This window comes from Calonectris borealis, chromosome 6, assembly GCF_964195595.1.
Source record: "Calonectris borealis chromosome 6, bCalBor7.hap1.2, whole genome shotgun sequence".
Lineage (NCBI taxonomy): Eukaryota > Metazoa > Chordata > Aves > Procellariiformes > Procellariidae > Calonectris > Calonectris borealis.
The window spans coordinates 12,497,629-12,523,427 of NC_134317.1; the positions used below are offsets into that span (position 1 = coordinate 12,497,629).

Consider the following 25,799-nt stretch of genomic DNA (forward strand, 5'->3'; position numbering starts at 1 on the left):
AAGTATGAAGTATGTTTCTGTGTGTAAAAGACTGCACGTGACATGCAAATGAAATATTGAAGACGGGCAGCTCAAGGACATTAATGGTATACTAAACACTAAAACAGAAGGACAAAATAGAGAACTGTGCTTGACTTCCACACCCCTCCTCAACCCACTGGATATTTTTATTGGAAGCAGTTAATTGTGCTGATAGAGATTTCATATTCCAGAAGGGAATGTAGTTTGGCAAAATATCCTAGCTTTCAATACAGACAGATGAATAAAGGGTAACTTTTAAAATCCCCACAGAATAAACTGTTGAGAAACAAAACAGACACATGGAGAGACCATCTGCAAATTCTCTGAATGTGCAGAGCTGTAGAATAGCATCCAGTCTGATAGCAAATAATTTTTAAGCATGGTAAAATGGTACATATACATCTGTCATATTAAGAAAGAGCAAAGATTAGGCTTTCGTTCTTGTTTATGATCTCCCACAGCAGCTACTACCCCCGTATTTATACATTGAGCAGATCTGCAAGCAGCAGCACATGGTAGACTTCAAACAAAAACGTGCATCTTTCTGGCTCAAGAGAGTCCAGCGAGGGTTGCAGGTTTTTGTCTTTCCTACTGGGAAAAATTTATTAGGAAAGTAGAAATATTCCGAAGGCTGGCAGATATTAGACTAAAGCCATGTAGCATTTTCTTTACCACTGATGTCCCCTTGGCCATGAATGTTTTCTCTCCTGTGCTCACATACCTAAGCCTTGCTTCTGTAAACTATGCGGGCCAAATGGATTGCAGTTATCTAGTCATGGAAAGAGAGGTCACTAAGGTAACTGTGGCCTAGGCAACTGATAAATCATGCCCAGAGTTACATTTGGAAACAGAAGTGTGTTGAAAGTCAGCAAAGAGAGACTGTATTTTGATGTCCTGCATGGAAAGCAGGCTACTGTGTTCTGCAAAGATTGACGCATACGCATTCTTTCTTCCTTCAATGTAAAATTCAGTGCAGAGCATCAGAGCAAGCTAACGCTTTCTTTTTTTTAAAAAAACCAAACACATACCGTCCACATTTAGCTGTGTGCATAGCAGATGTCAGAGAATCTGCACTATTTTGACAAACCCGAACAGATGCCTCTGTAAGGTGATAGACTACTGGCTTAGCTTTTTCTTCAAAGTATTTTCCTCTTGCTATCAGCAACTGCTCTGTTCTGTTTGGATTTAGGATAAGTTAGCTGTTACTTATCCAAGTTCTTCTATCTGCATCTTGAGATGATGCAATGATGATTATATAGGAGGAAAACAAGACACACAGCTGAATATTCTTCCATACAGATTTTGAAGAGGACAGAGGTAGCATCATTCCCTACAAGGTCTGCATGGATAATAAGTTGTAGTGAAAAGAAGATGTCTGTCGCTGTTGTTTGACTAAAATCATACAGTCCAGCTCTCTGGTGGCTGCTGTACTGTTGTACAAAGATTCTGTTGTGAATGGTGTGAGCATTGAATTTGCACTTCTTGCAGCTCTGAGGAGGCTGGGGCAGGACTAGTACAGGGAAGAGGGGTGCTGCTGTTTGGGCACCAGGAGTTCAAGATTCAGTTCTCATCTTTGCTACAATCTCTCTTTCTAATCTTGGACAAATCATTTAACCTCTCTGTGATTTAGTTCATGATATCTGCACTATAAATTCATGCTTGTTTAAGTAGTCCCTTTTATTCTGCCAGAAAATGAGGCGAGTAAAATGTGACAACTAAGCAGGGCAATAAGCCATTCCAGAGGTTAAGGACATCTGGTCTCTGATATTTGTGTTTAACAAGAGATGTACTGTATAATGATGACTCCTAGTGGAATGGTGTCTTAAGTATTGCCAAAATGAATAAAGATAAACTATGTTCTGGCAGTCTCTTTTTCTTCTGTCTGGGCATTCTCATGCTGAATGCAGCGGCAAACGCTTGGTGCCCACCTCCCTTCCTCCCTCCCAGTCTTTTCCCTCATAGTTAAAAGTTCTATTTATATATCTTCTAATATGTTTAAGTTGTGTGGGAAGATGGATTATCCATCACAACTGAACTAAAAGGAATTACAAAAGTTTTTTCAGGGAAATCATTGGTCAATGGAACTTGCACTCTTCCAAATAGTGAACTGATATTTAAGTGTCTTGATCAGGTTAGACTACCCCATTTTCCCGATCTATAAGTAAAACCACAGCAGTCAGAGAAGTCCCTCTGTCCAAGAACTAAAGCCATGTTTTTGGCAAACTATGGCTATTTCTGTCTGCTCAGTGATTCTCCTAGGAATGATAATTTGAGTATGGAGGGATAACTGATAGTCTACCACAGTAAGGCTTTGATCAAATTCAAAGGCAGTTCTCCCCAGCATTTGGATGTTTTTATTGCTGAGAAAGTGGTTGTGGTTTTGGCTGGTTTGGCGGCTCTGCCTTTCTTAAGGAGAAAGTGATAATGTTCATTAGCAGTTTTAAGCAGCAAAATGGGACAGGATTTTATCAGTCCATGTCCAGTGTAACCACTGTTTGTAGCATCTCACACTTTCTATCTTTTTCTTTTCATCTTCTGTCATTTATCCCATCCCTTGATTTCTCATTCAACCTTTGGCCACTAGTTCATCCAGATCAACATCATCATTATTTTGTAGGTTTTGCTAGATTACTTCTGAGAGGATTGTTCCCAAGGAAGATATTTGTTCCCTTTAAAGTCTTTTGAAGTGCTTAACTTCCATAATTATTTTCTTAATCAGTATTTTTTTAAAAAATTCAACATTTTTCTGTCTTACGAAAACATTCATTTCAATAACTATGTAATCATTAAACTTCGTTTTGAAAAAGTCATGTAACTGCAAGGCTTTTGTATTGTGTCGGATGTTTGCATAGTTGGCTGCTGATCTGCACACCAGGTTCCGGTGATATTGGCTCCATTCAAGCAAATAAGGACTGCAAGAGCAAGCCTCCAACTGAGGGAAACCAGAAGTTTCTATCTTCCACCTCCCCAACAATTTCCAAAATGCACATGAGATGATTAAAAAAATCTCAATATTTAAATGATGTATTCTAAGTTGAATTCCTTTTTACCAAAAAGTGCACTAGGCTTCCAAAAACTGCACATAGACAGGCGAAGTTGTCACCCTTCAAGATCTGTGTTTCTATACCAACAAACTTGTTTTGGTATTTCTGATACCCAGGTAGAGTCGGATAAGTGGCACGTTCTGAGGCTGTGAAAGGTTAGTAGTGGCCCTGAAGTATGGAAGCAGATGAAGGGAGCTGGAGGAAAAGCATCACAGCTATGGTGACTGTTACAGGGGTAAACCTCTAAGGAAGTTCACCAAGGAGTAGTTTGCACTATTGTGGGAGATTTGATTTCAGTACTTGCAGGCATAGCTGTGACTCATTTTAGTCTCAGTAGTTTCTGTAATGATAGCTGTGAAGGGCATTAGGCTTCAGCATGGCTTAGCAAGATGCTCAGGGAACTGAACTGCCCATGCTGAGGCCCATGTGGGATTGGCATCCATGTTAGCTAATTCAGGTAAGTCTATCTGTGCTGCAGTTGTTCCTTTTTGCTGTAGTACAAACCTCTGAAGCAGAGCAATGGCATAGAAAGAAAAGGGGTGTTAGCTAGGGCCAGTAATACCCTAATGGAAGTCCTACCTCTTACTTTCATGATTTCATCTAATGTGCTTTGCATATATGTCTTTGCAGATAAACCAGACCCACCTGCCGGAACACCTTGCGCATCAGACATACGGAGTTCCTCCCTCACTCTCTCATGGTACGGTTCCTCTTATGATGGTGGAAGTGCGGTGCAGTCCTACACTGTGGAGATCTGGAACTCAGTGGATAACAAATGGACAGATCTCACTACCTGCCGCAGCACCTCTTTCAATGTGCAGGACCTGCAGGCTGACCGGGAGTACAAATTCCGTGTGCGAGCTGCTAACGTGTACGGCATCAGCGAGCCCAGTCAAGAATCCGAGCTGGTAAAAGTTGGAGAGAAACACGAAGGTTAGTTTTTAAAAGAAAAAAAAAAAATCTAAATTCAATTACATGATATCTTAACAGTTCCCCGTGAGGTCAGGCAGCCGTACACACTCCTTTGCATGTGCCTCTGTGCAATGAATGCTTATGCTGGCTGTAAGTGTGCTGAAGTCCCCTTGCAGACTTAATGTGGGTGTCTGCGCATGTAAGTTTTGCATGCTTCTATTGTGGAAACTTGGCTTCAGTGATCCTAAAACCATGCCTTGTGAAAGAAACCAATAATTTGACTTCTGGCTTGCTGTGTGAGTGCTGGCTGACAGACTTCTGTAGTTCAGTGCACAGGTAATGGGAGATGAAACCTTTCACACGTAAGTTACACATTCAGACCGTGCCCAGTTGGAAATGATGTTTGGTGGCTTACCTGAAACATACTGATGGATTCATTACAGTTTATACTGGACACACCATGGAAAAACAAGCCATAAACACAATCCCAAATTTGCTTTTGGAAAAAGTAAATGTGCTTGCTGTTAGCCAATGACTGGATATGCAGCAGAAACTGAATTAGCCTCTCATACCTAGTTGTAGTTCCCGTGCTTCAAATCCCAGCATGGTAGAGCACCTCAGTCCTGTTGCCCCTAGTACACCAATCTTGTGAATTCAAGGCTGTCCTACTTAGGTTGGCTTTGCAGTGTTATCGGTACTAAAAATATTTTTTAGGGTTTTTGATTACAGTTGCACATACCTGTAAAAATATTTTTCAGTATCTTTTGCCTCTTATTTTTTGTTTAAGATCTTCTCAAAGGACTAATGGGAAGAGATGGACTAATTTTAGAAATTATTTGGAAACTGGTACCAAAATTTTAAACACACACAAAAATCAGCATTATTTTTTAAAAACAGATATTGAATGCATATTTTTGTGCACACCCACATCTACCTGCTGTGCAAGGATCACTTTGATAGTCATACCACACTGAAAAGCCCAGACCAGGCATAATGTATTTTGCCATTTTTCCTGTCTTTGAGGAGTGGACTGTGTGTTGTGTCTCTTCATCCTTACTTATGTATGCAGGGCTTTGGAGTTTTAATTGTCTCACATAATCCTTGTGATGTTATCTTTTATTGGCACAGCAAGACAAAATGATAGCAAAGTGGTGCAGCATCACATAACGGTGTAAACCTCTCAACAGACATTTCCAAACAAAAGTAAATCATATTTCTCTCAAGTACTAAATTGAGTAGTAAATTAATTGGATTAATTAGTAGTAACTAAATTGGATGCATTCTGAGAAATTACTTTCCTCTATTTTAAAGATTTAAAATCTGATCTAAATCACCATCTAGCTTTTCTTCAAAGGGGGGGAAATAACATTAAGAGTAGCAATAAAATTGAAAGGAAGCTAGACGGTATTGGCTCTTCATAATAAAATTCCATGTGTTTGAATGCCCTCTTTCTTTAGTTGCAGAATGAACACCTTCTAGAGTTGGGGACCTGACTTCCCTACACTTGTTTTTCCTAGAGCAAGCACTACTTGTACTGGACCAAAGCAAACAAACTATTTTTCTTTTTAAGACTGAGGGTTTTCTTACATAGATTTAATACAAAAAAGGCTAGAAAGTGTATGACTCATTGTGATACATACAAAAAACAAGCAAAAAAGTTGTTTTGAGTGAAAAGAAAATGTATTCTCTTTGCAGGACGGTGGGTTGTCTTGGTACTCTCAATGCCAGGGCTTCTTGATTTCAATTCTTGATACTGCAGCTAGCATGGAGAAAGGGCAAGTCATATAAAGCATGATTTTTCAAGTGTGTGAATATAACTGGTGCTTTAATTAAAAGCATGTGTTCAGGACCTCTCAAAGTCAGGCCTTTAAGCTGCCATCTATGTAAACACTCAGCTGAGTAACTAGGGATTTTCCATCGCTGTCAGAAAGACTGATTACTGATTTTCATACTAAGGTGGCCAGTGCATATTAGCAATCTCAATATAATCCCAGTGAAGAAAGGCATGGCTAACTTTTCACTGTGCATTTAAAGAAAACAGCTACTAAAATAAGGTAGTAAGACACAACAGATTAAAGTAGGCATTGCCATGTTTGAGGAAAATTTGGTACCATTGACCCACTTCCGAGAAAGGTTTTAGCACAGCTACTCAGTGCTTACCAAGCTCAGATATGTTCCACTTATCTAACTTAGGCTTCCACTGGCGGACCAAAATGTTTCTAGTTCATGTCTTCAATATAGTGTCACTGCAGAACCGGGCACTGACTTCTTTGTCTAATCAGGATTTGGCAGACATTAACTACTGGCAGCGTGGTTGGGATCAGCTCCCTTATGCAGCCCTTAAAAGGGGAGGAAAATGTGATGTGCTCTATGCAAGTGTGGTTTCTAGCTGAGAAAGATCTGAGGACAGCTACCCCTGAGTGGGGAGGGCTCTCTTCCCTCCCTCCTCTTCTGGTAAATCGCTGCAAACCAGCTAGTCTATGCTGGGACATACAAGGGTTGCAAATCCACAAAAAAGAGAGAAGGGCTTTAGTAACAGATTATATCTATTTGATTGGCTTTGCTACCAGAATACAGATGCAGCATTATGTGTTGGATGTGAAAAGGTGATGCCCATGCATCAGACCAACTACCTGCTCACCCTGCACCCTTTTTTTCTGTTGTTTTCTTCTCATCCACTGCATATAACTGTATACTCTAAAGCACCTAACCGCACTAATGTTTCATAACATAAATCTGTTGACACAGTGGGGATAAATCACTCGCTTAGGCTTGCACTCTACAATGGCAAAGTGCAGCTTCAGCAGCTAAAGGAAGAATTATACAGGTCACTGTGCAACTGCCTTTGCAGTTTCTCAAATTATTGGTCATAGCCACAGGTTTTGGGAGCAAGCCCAAGCAGTGTAAGTAATAAATAACAACATTCCAGGTACAACTCCTTTCCCCTCACACTTGCAGGCAACATAGGGAACAACACACAAACTGGTGCTACTGACAGTTCATGCACATGAAAATTAAAAATTAAAATCAAGACACTCAGGCCAGCTTTTACTCTGTCTTACATCACTGGCTTGCCAACATTCCTGCCTGCCTTTGAGTATGCCTGCAGAACTGAGACTCCATTTGGACCTCAGTGATTTTAAAATTCAGCCATGCTCAGGAAAGTGCATGCTGTCCAAATTTTCTAGTCATCTTGAGTCTGAAAATTTTGTCTGGATGCTTTGCAGGAAATCTTTTCATGTATAAACTTGCTTTACTTTTGGCTTTGCAATCCCAAAAATGCATAGAAAAGCCAGAAAAGGATTTGTCATTGAACCAGAAGTGTTGTTATTGATTTTAATATTTTTAATTTATTTTCTATTTCAGTAAGGCATTCCAAAAGCTATTTATTAGATGACTTTGAACTGATTCAGTATGCTGATGTTTCTAGTAGGCAGGTAAAATACACAAGTACTGCAAAAGACATGAACTTAATTTATTAACAAATGGTGACCAGATTGTGATTGTGTAGTCAATAGTCACGTAGAAGTGGTGAAGAGATTTTAATTATGAAGTTAATGCACAAACTCCCTGACTGCTTTTTGCTATTTAGCCATAGGGTCTACTAGTTGCCCATGTTACTGTGAATAATTTGACTATCTTATGTAAGTACCATATCCTATATAATAAGTTATTCATGTCTCTTTATTTTCATCACAGAACTTAAAGAGGATGAAGTGGAGCTATCAGATGATGGTAAGAAGTTCATGTTTTAATCAGGACAAATGCAAAGCTGTTTTTTTAATTCATGTTTTATGGAGGTTTTAATCATGGTCCTTCATACTTATTTGTAGAAGGGAAAGAAACAGAGGTCAACTATCGGACGGTTACTATCAACACTGAACAAAAAGTTTCAGATGTCTATAATATTGAAGAAAGACTGGGATCGTAAGTACTATATTGTGCTTTTGAAGATAGGGAATTTTCAAGGCTACCAGTCAATTATAAAGATCATGTGCATTCATTCTTTGACGGTGTCAAGCACTTTCAACATTCCAGCTGGGCTCCTCTGTTGCAGTAAAAATTGATTTTAACATATGTTGGCCTCCACTCCAAAAGATCCTTTATTCCTATTAATTGATAATTTTAAACAGGCATTACATGCATTTCTGGCAAGGAAGATGGAGCCCATAAATGAATAAAGCTAGTGGATTCATTCATTGTTCAGTGTTCTAAAAGCTAGCTGAAAAAAAGGTACACATTGTGTACTTGCATTTCCATTATATCCATTAGTGGTAATAAGATTACCCTGCCCACGGGCTAGAATCTCTGTTGACAGCGGTCATAATCCCAAAAGCATTAATAGTATTGCTCAGTGAAGGTCAGTGATTAGCCTGGCTGTGTTTCTCAGTGCTCAAACTCGTGATTATGTGAATTGCATGCCATGATAATCCTTCAGCAATTTGTGCTGCTGGTGGTGCTGACGGCCAGGGGATCCCGTATGCTGCCATTAACAAATCTTGATAAGTGTATCGTAGAGGTAGGATTGTACATATACAGCAATGTGAAGTAATAGTACTGAAGCCTCTAGCATTCAGATTCTGATTTCACCTATATCCTATACTTGAGATGTCTCCTGTCTGCTGCCCCTTCAGAGGGGCATGTCCTATAGAAAACTGTGCGCAGAAAAATTTGAGTCACATAAATTAAAGCCTGGCAGGTGTCCATTTTTTGAACCCTCTTATATAAAACTTGCTAATTGGAATAGCAGGGTATCTCTAAATGTGGTATTCATGCAAAAGTTCTTGCAGATTACTCTGCACAAAATCAGTACAGAACAGTACTTGATATGAAGGCATTTTTAGTTCAGAATGGAGTGGTTGCGCTGGAATGTTTAGTAAAATGTTGCTATTCATGGTGGCCCGTACATTGCAAAAACGTTTTATGGAAATAGTTATATATTTTCAGGGGGAAATTTGGACAAGTCTTTAGGCTTGTTGAAAAGAAGACTGGAAAAGTTTGGGCAGGAAAATTTTTCAAAGCATATTCTGCTAAGGAAAAAGAAAACATAAGGGATGAAATCAGCATCATGAACTGTCTGCATCATCCAAAACTTGTCCAATGTGTAGATGCCTTTGAAGAAAAAGCCAACATTGTTATGGTCTTGGAAATGTAAGTATAAAGCAGATCACACTGACAAAGCTAATAATGTTGAAAATAATTGTGCATACAAAAGTAGCTACTTACCTAGACATGGGACTGTCAAGAGCTTCAGCATCTGCAGGGCCTGGATGGTTTTCACATCTTGCAAGTTTTTCCAATTATTTATCCAACTTGTTTAAACTGTGTAAGTGAATCTGTGTAGTATCTCTTAAAAATCAGTGAAGATGTGTTACAGTCTTTATTGTCTAGTTTGTTTGTTTTTTAATCAAGTACATGTGGTGTTTTTCTGCAGCTCACTCTTATTGCCAACTTGGGAGGAGAGAGAAAAAAAGTTAGCTGCAATTTGGGTTTGCATTTAGAACCAAAACATGTTTAGAGGAGAAAAAATATTTTTTTCTTTCGGCAGTTCTAAACATGTATTGAAGAAGCTTGTGTCAAATTTCACTTTAAACACTGATCAATTGTCTCTTGCAGAGAATTGAATGTTGGTGCACAACAGATAGTAGGAGAGAAAGATACGCTTGAGAATGCAAACATCTAAGCTGTATTCTAACAAAATTGTTGAATTTCCATGGAAAATTCACCCAGGCAAATTTATAGTACCCAAGAGGTATTGGGAACACTTCAGTTTTCATCAAGTGCTATATCCAGTTTTTATATTTTTAAGAGACCTTAAAGGATTAGTCTGATGTGGTTTTCCTGCAACAATATAAATACTCTGATTGCAAAACATTTATTTATAAGGGAGTGCTGTCTGAAAAATATCCACTGGTGAACACAGTGAATGTTCTAAATCTAGATAAGTAGATGCAGAAAGATCGGTTACACTGACTGTTTCCCACAAAAAACTAATTAAACATGAATTAATCTGCCCCTAATGTCAATACACAGATTCTCCATGATGGTCCAAGTGTAGCAGTTGTAAAAGGGAATTTCTCCTTTACTTGAAAGTCATTGCACTCTTCATCCAAAGCTATACAATCAAGGAAAGCTGAATTTGAAGACAGCCTATGCTGCTGTCTTGTTCTTGCTGAGTAAGATAGCAACACTTATTTTTACCTCCCAGAAATCGTTCACCTTGAGCTACTTATGCCACACCCCTGTGGGAAACAGCAGAAAAGCACCACAAAAGCAGTGTTGTAAAGCATCTCACAGGGCTGTGACTTGGTTATCTTTGTCCTTAAAGATAGTAGATATTTACTTCCAGAAAAAAGAAGGTTCAGGATGTGTTCATGCACCAGAATTCATTATAAGAAAAGAATCTGCACAGCGTGGGATGGAAAGTAAACGTCAGACTTCAAAAACAATAATGACCAATGTGATCGACGTTTACATCACCCGTAACGCACCTGCTTAGTGTGAATCCCATACTTGGGGCAGTAGCAGCTGGAAAGAAAATGAAATCCTGATCTGTGCTGATGTTTTTCCCAAAAAGTTACATCAGTCACTGTTCTGCTGCCACATCTACTTCATGCACTGTCTGCTGCAAGAAGGAGAAGCAGTTTTTTTGCTGGCTGGAAGTGGTGAATAAGATATAAATTGTTATAAGAAAAAGAGATGATACGTATGTTTTGCTTGCTTGGCACTTGCCTAGATTGCCTAGTAGTGCAAACGACTATTGCACTAGCATATTTCAGAGACTGGATCTCCATTATACAACCTTAGTACTTATGTGCAAGAAGGTGCTTTTATTTTTAGATTCAGCTGATGATGGTAAGGGAAGGGAGCCCTACTTAGCTTGGAATTGGGAGCTGGCAGACCTAATGGAAAACAAGGAAATGTATAAAGAGTTTTGAATAGCATATGGCTTTACACTCCGTTAGTTCTCCCCCTGCCAAAAAAGGGGTTTTACTTTTTAAAAATATAGAAAAGTGTAATCAAATTTAAAGTAGTTTTGTTAACCAGTTAATTAGGATGTGATTTTAGTTTGGGATGGCCACCTTTTCTGGCTTTTGAACCCTCCCACTGAAATTTCCATAGTGTCGAGAGCCGTAGGAGGAAGGGTTCTTAAAGCAGCACGCAGGCAGGCAGTAGCAGTCTGTGCCTGTTCTGGAGCAGGTCTGGGCAGTGAGATGCTTGTGTGACACCTTTGTGTCAGATGACTTGGTAGCCTCTACACTGTCACGTTACCCAGCTGACACAGTCCCAGCATGGCAACTGCACCTGTGGTGTTAGAGAGCCACTGATGGATCATTTTTGGTTTAGCCATTAAGCTAATATTTCTTTGCATATCGAAGAAGTTGTGGGAAATACCTTCAAAAATTATTAGTATCCAATCTGTTCTCTATTCCCATCGGAGTCTAAATGCGTGGATTTCAAAGAAATCAAGCTCACCTGCCATCAGTCTCCTTTTAAACCAGATTTTAGCAGTGACTGGAATTTAGCAGCTCCCCCTCCACTCAAATTGGAGCTATTGATGAGGAGCACCTTTGGATTTTTCTTCCTGATATTCATCCTAAATTTTTCATTTCAATTTTATTCCCATATTTTTCTTATAACTTTTTGAACTTCACCCCCTGTCCTTTTAATATTTGTCATACCACTATTTTATATGGTTTGATTTCATATTTATAATAAATTCAGAATTTTTTATCATTCATTTAAAATCGAACACAATAATAATTCAAATCATAGAATCCGAGAATCATAGAATGGTTTGGGTTGGAAGGGACCTTAAAGATCATCCAGTTCCAACCCCCCTGCCATGGGTGGGGACACCTTCCACTAGACCAGGTTGCTCAAAGCCCCATCCAACCTGGCCTTGAACACTTCCAGGGATGGGGCATCCACAACTTCTCTGGGCAACCTGTGCCAGTGCCTCACCACCCTCATAGTGAAGTATTTCTTCCTTATATCTAATCTAAATCTACCCTCTTTCAGTTTAAAGCCATTACCCCTTGTCCTATCACTACATGCCCTTGTAAAAAGTCCCTCTCCAGTCTTCTTGTAGGCCCCTTTCACTTGATGTGCTCTTCCCTGGAAACCCTCCCATGTACCATTTGCTGGAAGTCAGGGGCAAATCTCAGGCATTTCCTTTTCAACTATAGCGATGTACTGGTTGCGCAATAAGCCTCTCAGTGGAGAAAGAATATCTGAAAAATAGTAGCATGTTGTGAATGGCATTCAGCACTGGGAGCTAAGTGCCTTAAAGTTTTTACATACTTCAGATAGTCAGTTTATTTTACACAGATCAGAAGAAGATTATGGTATTGCAAATTAAGATTATTAAAGCAAAATTTTAGCAGTAAACTCCATTCACGTGATGTGACTTAAGTTGGCACAAGTCACTAAGGTTTTCTCTTTTTTTCGAAGGGAGATTTATTAAAATGCAGTTGAGTATTTGCCTGGGCAATACATTCTTCTCACTGTTCCCCCATGACCAAAATCTTATAGTAAGATATTTTTAAAATGTGTATTCTGTGACTCTATAGACAGGAATATGTGCCCTCATCTAGAGAAGACTGAAAAGAGGAGAATCCAGAAAAGAATGAGAGATTTAGATTCTGAACTAGTTGTGACTGTTTGAAGAGAGCCAACTTCTCCTTCTATGTATACGTAGAACCTCATCTGCATTGGTTCAATTCAGCTTCCTCACCTGGCAAAAATTAAACTGGATTTGGCTCAGGATATAAATGCAAAAATATGTATTCTATAGATGCAATTGGAGTTTAATCTAATGATGTTACCAGAGTGTCTGAAGGTCCCAGGGTAAAAACAGCATGCAGGTATATTAACAATAGTTAATTTCCAAATAATATGCTAAAAAGTGGTGCTTGAGATAATGGTACGATTTCTGGAAATTTTTCACTTTAGGGATCTGAAAAGTATGGCACTTTTGTAGTAAAAATAAGTCATTATCTGTATTAAATAGCAAAAAAACAATTGGTACTTTTTCGTATTAGGATGGTTATCATTCGGAATTGCAGAGTGCTCTAAATACAAACATTTTGCATGCAGATGTTTTCATAAATACCTCCATACTGGTAATGTCTTACTGATCCCCAACTTATCAGAGCTGTTTATTCAACAGCTCTAGCCATATTATTGCCTTTATGTTAGAAATGTGCTATAATCCAACGTAACTTCTCAGTTTGTCAAGCGTATGCTATTCTTACTATTTCCATGTTAATAGGAAACTACAGTAGCATTTCTAATTATATATTTTCTGAAATCTTATAGCCAAAGCAACAAATATGTCCAGAACTCCAGATGTTTCAATTTCAGTTTAGTACATGAGGGATATAATCATATATTTGACAACCTGCAAACATTGCAAGGCCAGTTTTCAGTTGTGTGTTTTCTTTCTGTAACTGAAATGTGCAATTACATTTGGCAATAAGCATGAATGCTGCAAAATATTAAGCCATATAAAGACCATGGAGCGTTTAATTTAGAACAGATTTCTAAAAGCAAAGCTGCTCTTCACCATTTGTTCCTTTCTGTATGGGTCATTCACCCGCCGCATACAAAAAAGTATTTCCCATCTTTGGATGTAAGCAGATAAACCAGTTGAGTGATTACTCAGAATTTAAAAAAAAAAACCAAACAACAAACCAAACAAAACAAACAAACCACAGCTTAAATTTTGCCTTATTAAATCTAGGTTAAAAATGTCCCACTTTAGTTCCACAAACAGTTCAATCCAGGAGATTGTACCCTGGAAAGACCAATTATTTCACACCTTAAATAAGCATAAAAATGGAATTGACCTACAAGGAGTGTGATGATGGCTCAGCTAAAAATACCAGCACTGAAAGAGTTGTGCGTTATATCCTTGCCCTGTCACAGCTAAGGAGGAAATTCCCTCTGAGCTCACTTGGGTCAGTAATTTACCCTTTGAGCTTTGCATTCCAATTAACCATATCATTTGAATTCTTCTTTCTTCAGCCTTTCTTTGTCACTCTCAATCTCTCTTCTTCCCAAATTTTTGCTCATCTATTAGAAGTTTTGTTCTCTTTTCCTGGGACCCATCCCACATATCTTAGTTTTCTTTATTTCTATATTATGTTATCTGCACTTGTGTAGTGATGGAGCATAGAGGGGAAGGAAGCAGTGGGAAACATGAGCTCAGAGCGCGGAGCAGTGTTATAAACACATGTCAGCGGGGTGACAATCACATGGCACACGCTTTACTGCCAGCTGCAGGTGACTGAATCCTAAAGGCAGGATGTAAATCCAGCTACATCCCTAACGCCTGGGATAGCAGTATGAGTGTTTCACAGTCCTAACCTGGGAAAGAGATTCAGAATGGAAAAAATCTATTGATTTATACCACACACAAGAGGTGATTCTTCCTATATGATCCTTGTGTCTATGGAAAGTGCCATTACAAAACAGATTGCGTCTTGAAGTGACTATTGCAAGCTTGAACTATCTGTATTTCTGTAAAGGAAATAGTTTGATTACTCCCAAAATGAAAATGCTACAGAAGTCCTCCTTTTATTCTGTCTTTCATAGGGTTTCTGGAGGAGAACTCTTTGAACGAATCATTGATGAAGACTTTGAACTGACAGAGAGAGAGTGCATTAAATATATGAAGCAGATTTCAGAAGGAGTTCAGTACATCCATAAGCAGGGTATTGTCCACTTGGATTTGAAGCCAGAAAATATTATGTGTGTCAACAAGACCGGTACAAGTATCAAGCTCATTGACTTTGGACTTGCAAGAAGATTAGGTAATGACTTTTCAGCCTATTTCAACATGACATGGGGAAAAGGGCAGGACAAGCAGTAATTCATACTTACTATTATATTCTTTCATGTATGAAGAGTAAATAGACATGTTTCCTATAAATAGTTCTGGTTTTAGGAAAAAATAGAAAAGGCAAAAAGAAAACATTCAAGTGAGAGTAGGGCACCTCATCTTCAAGAGGAGTTTGCAGTGAAGTGTATACAATCTACCTATCTGTTTCTATGGGTAGGTATCCCTGTAGATTACAAGGTAAAATACACAGTAGTAGTAATGTTAACAAATATTTGCTACAGGAAACTATAAAACATGTATCTCTAACTGTAAAAAATGGAACAAAACCTTGATGTACACGAATACTGCAAATCGTTAAAACTTTTGTAACAGCAGGAGTTAAGGTGATGTTTTAGAAGCCTTTCAGATATGGATAATGACATTCAATTTACATTTCCCCATTACTTCTATCATTTCTTATCCTAAACAGCAGCATATTGTCACACATGTTAAACATGAGAGGAATTCTATAAAGAGCTGTGTTTTGGTCATGCTCAAAATGATTAATAAAATAGCACTACTAAAAAATAATGCAATGGCATTGGGACAGGGGGAAGTTCCATTTGACAAGCTCTTCCTCTTCCTAAGCTGTTTTTAGCTGCTTCCTATCATTCATTTTGGACTAAGCTTTCCAACATGCTCTGCAATTTGAAAGCCAAAGTCCTTGGAGGTTTCTTGTCTTCATATCGCTCAGCGTTAATTCAGCTCTAAAAAGCAGCCCTCCAGTTGTGTTTGTTAAACAATACCAACATCACACACTGATCTTTTTTAATCTTGTACTTTCACAAGTGAAGAAAAATCATTCCAGGAATTGAAAAGAGCTAAAATACTTTATGAACCTGTTATACTGGGAGAGCTGAGATTTGTGGCTCTTCCACCATTAAATTGATTGGGACAACTCCTATGAATTGCTCATATACTCTCTATATAAAGGGGCTACTGCTAGATTCTTAGTTGTAATCTTTCGCCTTCGCTCTTTAAGCAAAATTATATTTAATACTTATTAAAAAGTAGAACAATTATTTTTGTAAGAGTACAGTTTGAAATTACAACCTTCTGTTTTTTGTTATCTGTCTACATGCTGCTCATCCTACTTCTTTTGACACTTAAGTAACAGACTACCGCATACCCAAGAATATTTTACTAAAACAAACCAAAAATGGTATGTTGAATGAATAGGAAAAAAGAAACCTGCTTTTCAGATTTTTCGATTATGTTCAACTCCAAAAGGGTATTACATGAATCTTGGTCACATGGACACTGTCAACTCAAAGATAAGGTGTTTATTTCATTCATTAAAAAAAAGAGATTGCTGCCATTTATTTTCCTTCACCAGTATGGAGCCAATAGTTTTCTGGGAGCATGAACTGGATTTTTTTCTTGTTGAGGAAACAGATGAACTGTTAAGTAAGTTCCAGTGCTGAAGTTTTTGTGACTTCATCACAAAAGACATTCCAGTGTGAATGGAAAGACTTCATCCCATGAAGATGAAAGACTTCATCCCATGACATTCCAGCTGTCAGCCTGAAAACTATACATTTACTGCTGAACTGAGTGGATTTCATCAACAAGACCTAAAATGTAACCACAGAATGGCGTTTTTGTAGGAGTTTCTTCAACTACCTTTTTAATTTCAAACCACAGTTAAACCTACATTTAGCAAAAGGAAGATCCTATTTTCAGTAGCCTGTTCATATCCATCAGCTTTTCCATTTTTCTGTTAATCCTTTGGCATCACTGTATATTGCACAGCTGACATTAGCTTGTGAGCTGCTACAGTCATGCCGTATGTAGTAAATCTCTAACCTATAACTTTTCTTGATGTACAGGCACTGACACTGATTTTGATTTTACAATACTGTACATTCATTTGGCTTAATATGTTGCTAATTCTTGCAAAGTTACATTATAGGTGTTTGCTGTTTCTTTCATCAGCCTGCCGTTCTGGATAACTTGGTGTGTGTGGCTTTTCCCTAGGAAGAGAAAGTGCCCTCCCATTCCATGCTCATAAAGCAAAAGCACTGTGTTAACCATCATGAAGATGTCTGTAACATTTTGGTTGAGATGTTTTCCGAAAGTAGAAAACAATTTTTACTGTTTCATTTACTTAAAAAAATTGCTAAAAACACTTTTCACTAAGTGCCCTCTTCTTGCCAGTTGTCTTATGTGGTGCACTGAGGGCACATTCCGCCACTTGTGTTCCTTCAAGCCTTCTGATTTTGAAATTGGCTGTCAAATTCACTTTGGCTTTTGATAGATGTGGGATTGGAGCCCTCATACTATGGACCTGACCCTGATTGAGCAGAAACCGCTCAACCAAGGGTCTGCTGAAGGGAACAGTGGCTGATTTTGCACTTCAACTTCTGAGACTTACTTTTAACTTTCTGTAACTAGTGCAAACTAATGCCTCTAAATATTCAATGTTTTACTTGGTTCTAAAGAAATTAGAATCAGCTCCTTCTGCAGTCATCCTCTGCAGCTAATTAGTTCTCTTACACTGTCAGGAAATACCAAAGCTCCAGTGGGATCTTTTCCTGACCTTTTTTGGTGTGCTGAGGAACACATGTAGAAAATCGTTTAAGATAAACTTCTTGAGGAGAAAAGAGAATGGGTTTTGAGTACTGTAAAGATTTTTTTTTTTAATCAGTTGATTATACACAGTGTCGGCAACAGTTTCCAGCTAGCTTGTCAGCTTTCTATCTGAACTAAGGGATATCCAAACACAGATCCTACTTGTGTACTAAGCTTGTAAACATCTGGATAAAGATTTGACATATTATTGCATAGAAAAGGTCTTATTCTTTTCTTTTTTCTTTTATACACAGAAAATGCTGTATCAGTTGTTTCACACTGTATGCTTGCACTCAAGTGCCATGTTTTCAAAAAAACATTTCTCTGACCTATGGGCACCACATTTCATACACCAGCCTTTTGCATACACAGTGGCTCGTGGTAGTTTACACAGTGCACAGAAAAGCCTCCAAACTTGGATGTGAAAATCTGAGCCTGAGATTTGGACGATCATGATGAAGCTTTTAGAAAATAGGTTCTTTGTGACAAATTTCAGTAATTTTTCATAAGGACAGTTGGAAAAAAATGTAGGTGTTGGCCTTACAAAGAAGGCAAATGGGAAAATGGGATCTTAGGTTTCCCGTTTGTGCTTGGAAAAGGAAGGGTGATCTCTCACTCTTCATTGCCACTGTGGAGAAGACATTGCCCTTGTTTTAGGCTACGTCAGTTTAGGTTGGATATGAAGAAAAGGATCCTACCTTTTGGGGTAAGAAAACTCTGGTTACGTGAGTGAAGGGATGTTGTGGAATAGCTTTAGAATGTGCTTTTTAAAGGCTAGTCAGGCATCTGGCAGGAAGGTCTTGATGTCAGTGAACTTGCGTGGGAGGATCTAGGTGATTTCCTGGGGCTGCTCCCAGGCATTCTTCTGTCTGTTTCTGTCTCTAGAAATTGGTACTTTCTGCATGGATGGGTCTCTGAAAGCAGGGATAACATGTGAAAATGAGGTTTCTGCAATTAATTTACTATCACCGTACCTGAGCAGAGCAAAAAGGGTTTCACAGCATTTAAAATGGGAAACTGGCACGACTGTGAGTGAATTAAGTAGTAGCACTTAAAAGCTGCCTCACGCATGGTGTTCAATCCTTAAGCAAGTTATTAATCCCATATATCTTTCAATTCTCATTTGGTAAGTTGGGGATTTGCATACCTCAAAAGAGTACTAACTTAGGTGTATGATTACATTTTATGAAATGACTTAACAGCTTTCAGTGGAGATGACTGTAGGTGTGGAGTCAGTATTGGGATCAGCATTTATGTTGCAAAACTTGGTAGTGGAAATTCTGGTAAATAAAAATATTCTGTAATGATTCAGTGTTGTGGACAAGTAGCTTCTGTTGTAGTCTTCTCAAAACTTTGATCTGCTGTTGTTTGAGATTTTTTAAGCTTTTCTCTTGATCATAGAGCTCAAAATCTCTGTACTTGTGGTAACCTTAACAGGAGTAGGATTGGAATCTGTTACATCTGTTTTTCTTTCCATTCATACATGTTTTGTTTAGATGGTAATCTCTTTGGGAGAGGGATGGTTCCTCACTGTGTCATCCTACTGTGCCTAATCTGGATGCTACTCTTGCACAAAAGATAAATGTAATGCAATGAATCTGACTTAATGCAAACACTGATTGCTCAGGCACATGTGCAGACTAGACAAGAGTTTCTCAACCTAAATCCAAGCCTGTTTCAAGTCAGAAACAATTTATTTCCCGACATTTTTATACTTTTATAATACAAATTTTTTACTGGGATTGTTTTTTTCTCCAATCTCTGATCTATTCTTTAGTTCCCTTCCTTCCTGACCTTGCTTATTCTTTTCTTCTTCTTCCCATCCTATTTAGAATAAGCATCAATGAAAATGAGTCCATTAAGATTTGCCTAATAAGTTCTATCTAAATGACTTGTGTTGTATGTCACACTATGACCAGAAGTTACACATACCACTCATAGCTGCACACTGGCAGCATAAACTGGCAGTACTAGGTTCTATACAGGTTGTTATTCTACCTTAATCCCTGTATTTTCCAGTAGAGCAATACTGGTGGTCAGCACAAGAAAGATGAAGAGCAAGTTCATGTGTCCCATGGCTTCATTCTTTCGGTTCATATGGCTAGCAGTAGCTTCATCATAACTCATTTTAAAAGCATCCACATCGTGTTTAAGCAGAGCCAAATGTAGAACACCTGTGCTGCAGGCCAGCTGAATAGAAATTTGGAGTAGCAGCTGATGACCAAGCGTTTGTGGTCCCCCTTCACTGCTTTGGAGCTCCACAGGTATGCTTGTAGGCAAGCCTGGTTTTAAGAGCAGCCTTAAAGCCAGTTTACTGACAAGGTAGTGATCTGACAGGTGCATGTCATCTGCTTTTCTTGTTTCACCACCGACCTGTGCCACTTCAAATTTCAGAGACATGCAACCCAGTATTGATTTTCTTTCCTGTTTAAACTATAAAAAATGTGTTGGATTAAAATAGTTATTTCTTATTATTATAATTTTATCACTACTGTTTCTCTTTATGGTAGAATCCCTGAGCAGATCCCTGAGCTTTGATAAATCTTAGATAATTTGTGAAAACTTCAACTTCTTTCTAACTCTGGAATCCTGAAGACCTCTTGTGCAACTGCTAAAGTGATGGAGGCTCAAACACTTTGTACTTCAGGACATCCAAATCTGAATTAAACACTAAAAGTTCTCTTCTTTCTTAGACTTAGTCTTGTGGAAACTCCTTGCAATAGGAACCTTCTTATTATGTGCTGTGTGCTTGAGGATGCTTAATAAATAATTCTTTATTGCTATATATGTATCAGCTAAGAAAATAGCAGTTGAGGCATTATTTATTTTTTCTGATAAGGATCTTTAACAAAATCACAAATACGAGGACAAAACTGGGTTTCCTCTTACTGGGGAATAATTGTTTTTAAAAATCTGCATGCAGCAGTTAATGGTTTTCTCTTTCATTCTTCACAGAAAATGCAGGTTCTCTGAAAGTTCTCTTTGGGACCCCTGAGTTTGTGGCTCCAGAAGTTATAAACTATGAACCTATTGGATATGAAACAGATATGTGGAGTATAGGAGTTATCTGCTACATTTTGTGAGTACCTTTGCTATTCTTAACACAAATACTGACAGTTGCTGAACATATGAAATTTCCATCAACTTTTGAATTCTTCTCCAATTTTCAGGCCTTTTGTATTCTAATTAGAAGCTCCAGCATGTTTAATAAAAATTCTTTGTTCTCTGAAGGGTGTAATCAGTAAACTGCAGAACTAGCAGTTCTGGAAATTCAGCCATTTAGTGCTGTACATCTTACATCATAAACCAGCAATGCTTCATCTCATTTAAAAAGACAATGTGACAGTACTTTATTATTAACTTTAAACTATTTTTTCTCCCCAGATGTTAAAGAGAAATGTACTAATAACCAATAATTTTCATTCTTTTATTCCCAAGAGAGAAAAGTTTTGTGAAATTTTGGGGTCGTCTTATTCAGATTGTATCCCTCGTGGGACAGACTAAAGTATCCCAGCATTACCGTATCTGCTCACAGTGCATTTTAATTTATTACTAAGCAGAAACCACTGGATAAATACATTTTATAAGCAGCATGGATCAAGCTCATGGAAATATTTTAGAGGACGGTTGGTTGCAGCTCTTGGTTACATATTTCGGTATTTGATTTGATCTTTATATGTGATTTGATAACACGTGATTATGAAGTTCAATGGGTCTAGAGAAATATATATGGAAATAGGATCTCCCTGCCTAGAACAGCAAGTGATCTTTTTCCAACCGTGACTTTACACATTTGATGCCATATAAACAAATGTAAAGAGAAGCTCAGTTTGGAGCACGGTTCTTCCTCCCTCGCTCCAGTTTCAATAGTAAGTAAATGGCAGATCAGCTTTGCACTCATTCTTTTAAAAGGCTTCTCTCAATACCTTACTTTCTTTTTTAAAAGCCCCCTCCTCCCTGGCTACCCTCTTTCTTGACACCTGGCAATGCACAGTTGTTTGCCTCATCTTTACTCAGTCTTTCTGTGATTCTCCTTGCCTTGTCAGCCTACACTTGTTCTCATACTCTTCTCATTTCCAAACTAAGCAACATAATTTTCTTTCTTGTCCTGTGCAAAAGCTACTACATCAACTCTCTTACTCCCAGCAAAAACTCTGAATATTTCTGTTATCTTCTGTTTCTTATGTGAAGTGTACTATACTCTTCAAGGTCACTTTGCTTTGCCAGTTTATTTACAGGACCTTTATTTTCCATTCACTTCCAGCATTTCTTTCTAGATCTTGAAAGCTCGTTTGGATCATTCTGTAGTTCAAATAATGTAGACCACACACGCAGTACTCAGATGACAAATTCATTTATTCCTCTAGCTTTTGAGGCCTCCTTAGTTACAGAGCACTGGCAGAGCCGTACGGAGATCCCAGACTGCCTGCGCAGCAATGGAAACCCCCCCAGTTACATCAATGCTGCATTGCCCCCTAGAGGCCTCTTACACCCTAAGGAACAAGACATCAGCCACAGCCTGACACGCACATTTGGGGGGTTTAACGTCTTTTGCTGTCATTTGTTATCAAACAAATGTGAGTTTTCGTGCGTTTGCAGTATAAGCGGTGACATGTCAGACAACCGAGGCAAAAATCGGTGATAGCAGTTGTGTGTGCTCCTAAGGCACGCAGCCAGGGTTGCTGCTCCAATACGGTACGTGCTGGAGAACGCCGTCATCGTCTAAGTAGACAAGGCAAAGGGAGCAGGTGAAACAGATGGAGAAAAGGTGAAATGTCTTGCCAAAGACATTCTGCCAAAGCGGCAGAACTGCTTCTTCCCAGTTTCTCTGGGAAGTTTCTGCCCAGTTTCTGCCACCAGAAGCAAGATATTTGGATGCTGTAATGTTCGGCTGATGGGATTGGGGTGGTGTTACACTTGACCTGATATACTTGTGAAATATATTATGAAATTACTTGTTTGCTAAGGTGTCTTTAAGCTTATTTAACTCCACATGAGGGTAAATTACATTACCCAAACGCAACGAAAATCTTCTTTATGCCTAGCTATTGCTGCAATAATGATTAACAGTAATAATTAGCTTTTGTCTTTCTTGCAAACAGAACAAAGTAATAGAAGTTAGGGAAGACCTGTGAGTCATCACTTGGACTTTCCCTCTCCACCCCAGAGTGACAGGCTCCCAATCTTCACTTCTTTAAAGCGCAGCTATTTTTGCAGACTCTCAACTATGAGCCATTATCCAAAACGGACCATCACATCATCATTACAGAATGCAAACAAAAGTCATTGAGAACTGCATCTCTCTTCAGTTGTAGCTCTGCTTTCCTGTTTTGATTATAAGCTCAGAACTGCCAAATCTCATGCACAAAGTGTAACACTCACTCATTTGGTGTCTGTCTCTCATACCATCACTGTGCTCATAACAGTATTTGCATTCCCTCTCGCCCTGACATGGTGAGCGGGGCCATGAAGGAAGGGGTGAGCACTGCAGCAGCACTGGACTTGAGGACAGGTCTGCTGCAAGCAGCTGATGGCCCAAAGCTACTGTGTCCATCACATGTCCTAAGTGAAGCAGCAGGGAGCACGCTATTGCATGACTTGACATAACACCTCTTTTAAGGTAGGATTCTAGAGTGTTGAGAGACCTGTAACCTGCCTAGAAAGAGACTATGTGTCCATTATGTCCTGTACAACAATGAACACAAATCAGGTTTAGCAAAGAGCTGCTAAAGAGATCTCGGTGGGTGAAGGGTCTTCCCTGCAGAAGAATAAATGGTGGGATGTAATCTCAAGTAGGAAACAGGGTGACCACGCTCCTCCAAAATTCTGCAGCAAGATCTCTCTCCTAGCCTTCTGCTAAGCAGGCGTAAGTACAGATACCGCACTCTCTGTTGGGATGCTGCATCTGTCTTCCTTATGGCATGACTGACTTAATTCCATCCTACAGCTCATGGGTTCCCTTTCCACATTTCTAAGGTACACATTAAATCCTTTTAATCTTTCTGGATAACTTATTCAGTCCTGTCTCTTCATCAGTCTTTGTTCTTCCTTAAATTTCCCTGTTTGTATTCTCCACCTCATGTTTTTTATCTTCCACTTTTATCTTGTTCTCTGTCCTGTTCTGCATCACAGTACTGTCCCACATACTTAAGCTGATCTATTGCCTTTGAAGTAACAGGCCACAAATATTATAGCTTGTGTATCTCCATTTATGTCTATTTCAGTGTTTCTTTTTGCATTTACAATAATCTTTATCTAATGAAGGTTAAACCTTCTGAATTCCTTCCAGCTCTTTCTGTCCCGTTTATTCTTCTGGGCATTGCTGAATTTGTTTGTTGTTTTTTCTATTTCTCTTCTGATGATCCATTTGGATAGCCAGTGTTTCCAATATTTAGTAATCTGAAACAACTTCTCATTCTATTTTTATTCCAAACCAAATTTCGGTCTAAGATTTCAGCACTGCCTGTACATACACTGAAAGTGGATAGCCCTTTTCCTTCTGTCACTGTAGAATCTGACTAGTTTCAGTGAGGAACTGGCTGTGGCTGATTCAAACTTCTGCTTGCTTTCCGTTAGCTCTTCTTGCTTTATCAGTGTCAGGCAGTGTATATCTTTTCAGAGTTGATCTCTGTCAATTAATGATTTTTTAATATGCTGTATCTTAAGCTGTTTTTTAATATCATATTTGATCTTGCTGTATACACTTTTCCTTCAGCACCTTCCTAATAACACGCACTCTGATTCTTCAAACATTCCCTTTCCTTTTTATCTATTGTGTTATTCATCACTGCTGTTATTCCTCCCTTGTTTGGCAGTTTGGGTTGGTTGAAAGATCTTTCGGCATCGTTCATCTTTTGGGTGTGCTGACTTGGGACTTTGATAAGGCAAGACACGCTGCTGGCTTACACTTGGCTCCATGTTGTACTAAAAATTTAAGCCTCCTTAATATAAAGATGAGAGAGCACTCCTTGTTCTTTCAATAAAGCAAGTTAGGAGGGCGTTAATGTCATGACTGTACTGCTCAAAAGAAAATGAGTTATTTGTTCAGAGGCACTGGCAAATAGTGAATCCTCATTAATCCACTGGGCACATAAAACAAGGATGAGCACAGAGTAACACCCTTGCTTCAGCAATGAGCTGTCTTCCTTTACGTGGGTTCAGTGGTCTGTTTCTTCCTTGAGACGACCAGTGTGGGAATCAGTCAGCCCTCAGCTAAGGAAAAGGTGGTTTTGTCCAGTGGATGGGTGTCCCCCACAAAGTAGCCTGAGACTATTTACTTGTTTTATTTCACTTGTAAAAGAATTAAATTACTACATGATCTCCAGGGTGCAGGCATTATCATGTGCTTATTTGACATGACCTGCACAGGTTTATCAGAAGCAGATAGTGCTCTTCATACTGAGATCTGTTATTTTTTCCACTGCTAATGCAATGCAAAGACTGTAAGGAAGAGCTCAGAGTCATCAGCCCAAACCAGTAGCTGTTGCAAGCACTGCTTGCAGAGGAATGCTCAGAGTCTGACTTTTTAAGTGCAGCAAACTCATCTTTCCTGGATTAGTGGCAGTCTTAATGCAAAGATTTCCAAGTGAAATGCTATGGTGTTTGTTACATAGGCAGTGAGACTGGCATCCACGTTGGACCCTTTTGATCTTAACATTTCTAAATCTGCACTCAGAGCTTTGTCAGAACAGACCAATAAATGTTAAGGAACTTCTAGAGGATAAAATATCTTTCTTCTTTATTTAGAAGTGGAAACTGTGAAAGATTTTCTAAACAAATGGTTCTTAACATGCCAGGAAGATGCCTGGTTAAGTAGCTGGAAAAATGTTTTCAGTAAACAACTTGCTGCTTCTCTAATAGTAACTTCGCAGTGTAAGCTCAGTATTAATTGTCTGGAGTGGTAGCTCATCTTTATCACTTAGCTTCAGCATTCCAAAAAGAAATTGTTTCCATAATCTGTCAAAAGAGTGGCTGGGCCATTACTTTAAATGGCTATTAAGAAATGAACAACCAAGACTTAGGTCAGTGAAATCTGTGCTAAAGATAAGAATTTCTGGTTATAATCTACACTAGTTGCCCGATTTTGTTTTCTGACTATAGACAAGGATCTAGTTCTCCTTAGAAGTATTTCCATGACAAGGCAACTGATTCACAGTGTAAAACTGTGATAGAGAGAGAAAATTATTTTTGCCTTGTAAATTTGCAACAGCACATTCAGAAATATGAAAATAGGTTCATTGAAACGTTTGAATGGGTACTGTTACAACGGTGTTTGGAAATGACAAGGTGAGTGGAGGTTTAACCGATACCCATCTGGTAATTCACCAAATGCATGGGATGAGTCAATCCTACCACGGCATTTAAGA

General features: G+C 38.7%; 1 protein-coding gene across 4 annotated transcripts in view; it reads left to right on the plus strand.

The window, feature by feature from the left end:
• Positions 1–25,799, plus strand: part of MYLK (myosin light chain kinase) — a 221,525-nt gene that overhangs the window by 185,504 nt on the left and 10,222 nt on the right. For all 4 annotated transcript variants that reach the window (XM_075152847.1, XM_075152848.1, XM_075152849.1 and 1 more), the window contains 6 exons: positions 3,696–3,998; positions 7,677–7,712; positions 7,811–7,904; positions 8,925–9,128; positions 14,577–14,794; positions 20,389–20,512. In XM_075152847.1, coding sequence (XP_075008948.1) covers positions 3,696–3,998; positions 7,677–7,712; positions 7,811–7,904; positions 8,925–9,128; positions 14,577–14,794; positions 20,389–20,512 — 979 coding nt within the window. The remainder of the gene's footprint in view (positions 1–3,695; positions 3,999–7,676; positions 7,713–7,810; positions 7,905–8,924; positions 9,129–14,576; positions 14,795–20,388; positions 20,513–25,799) is intronic.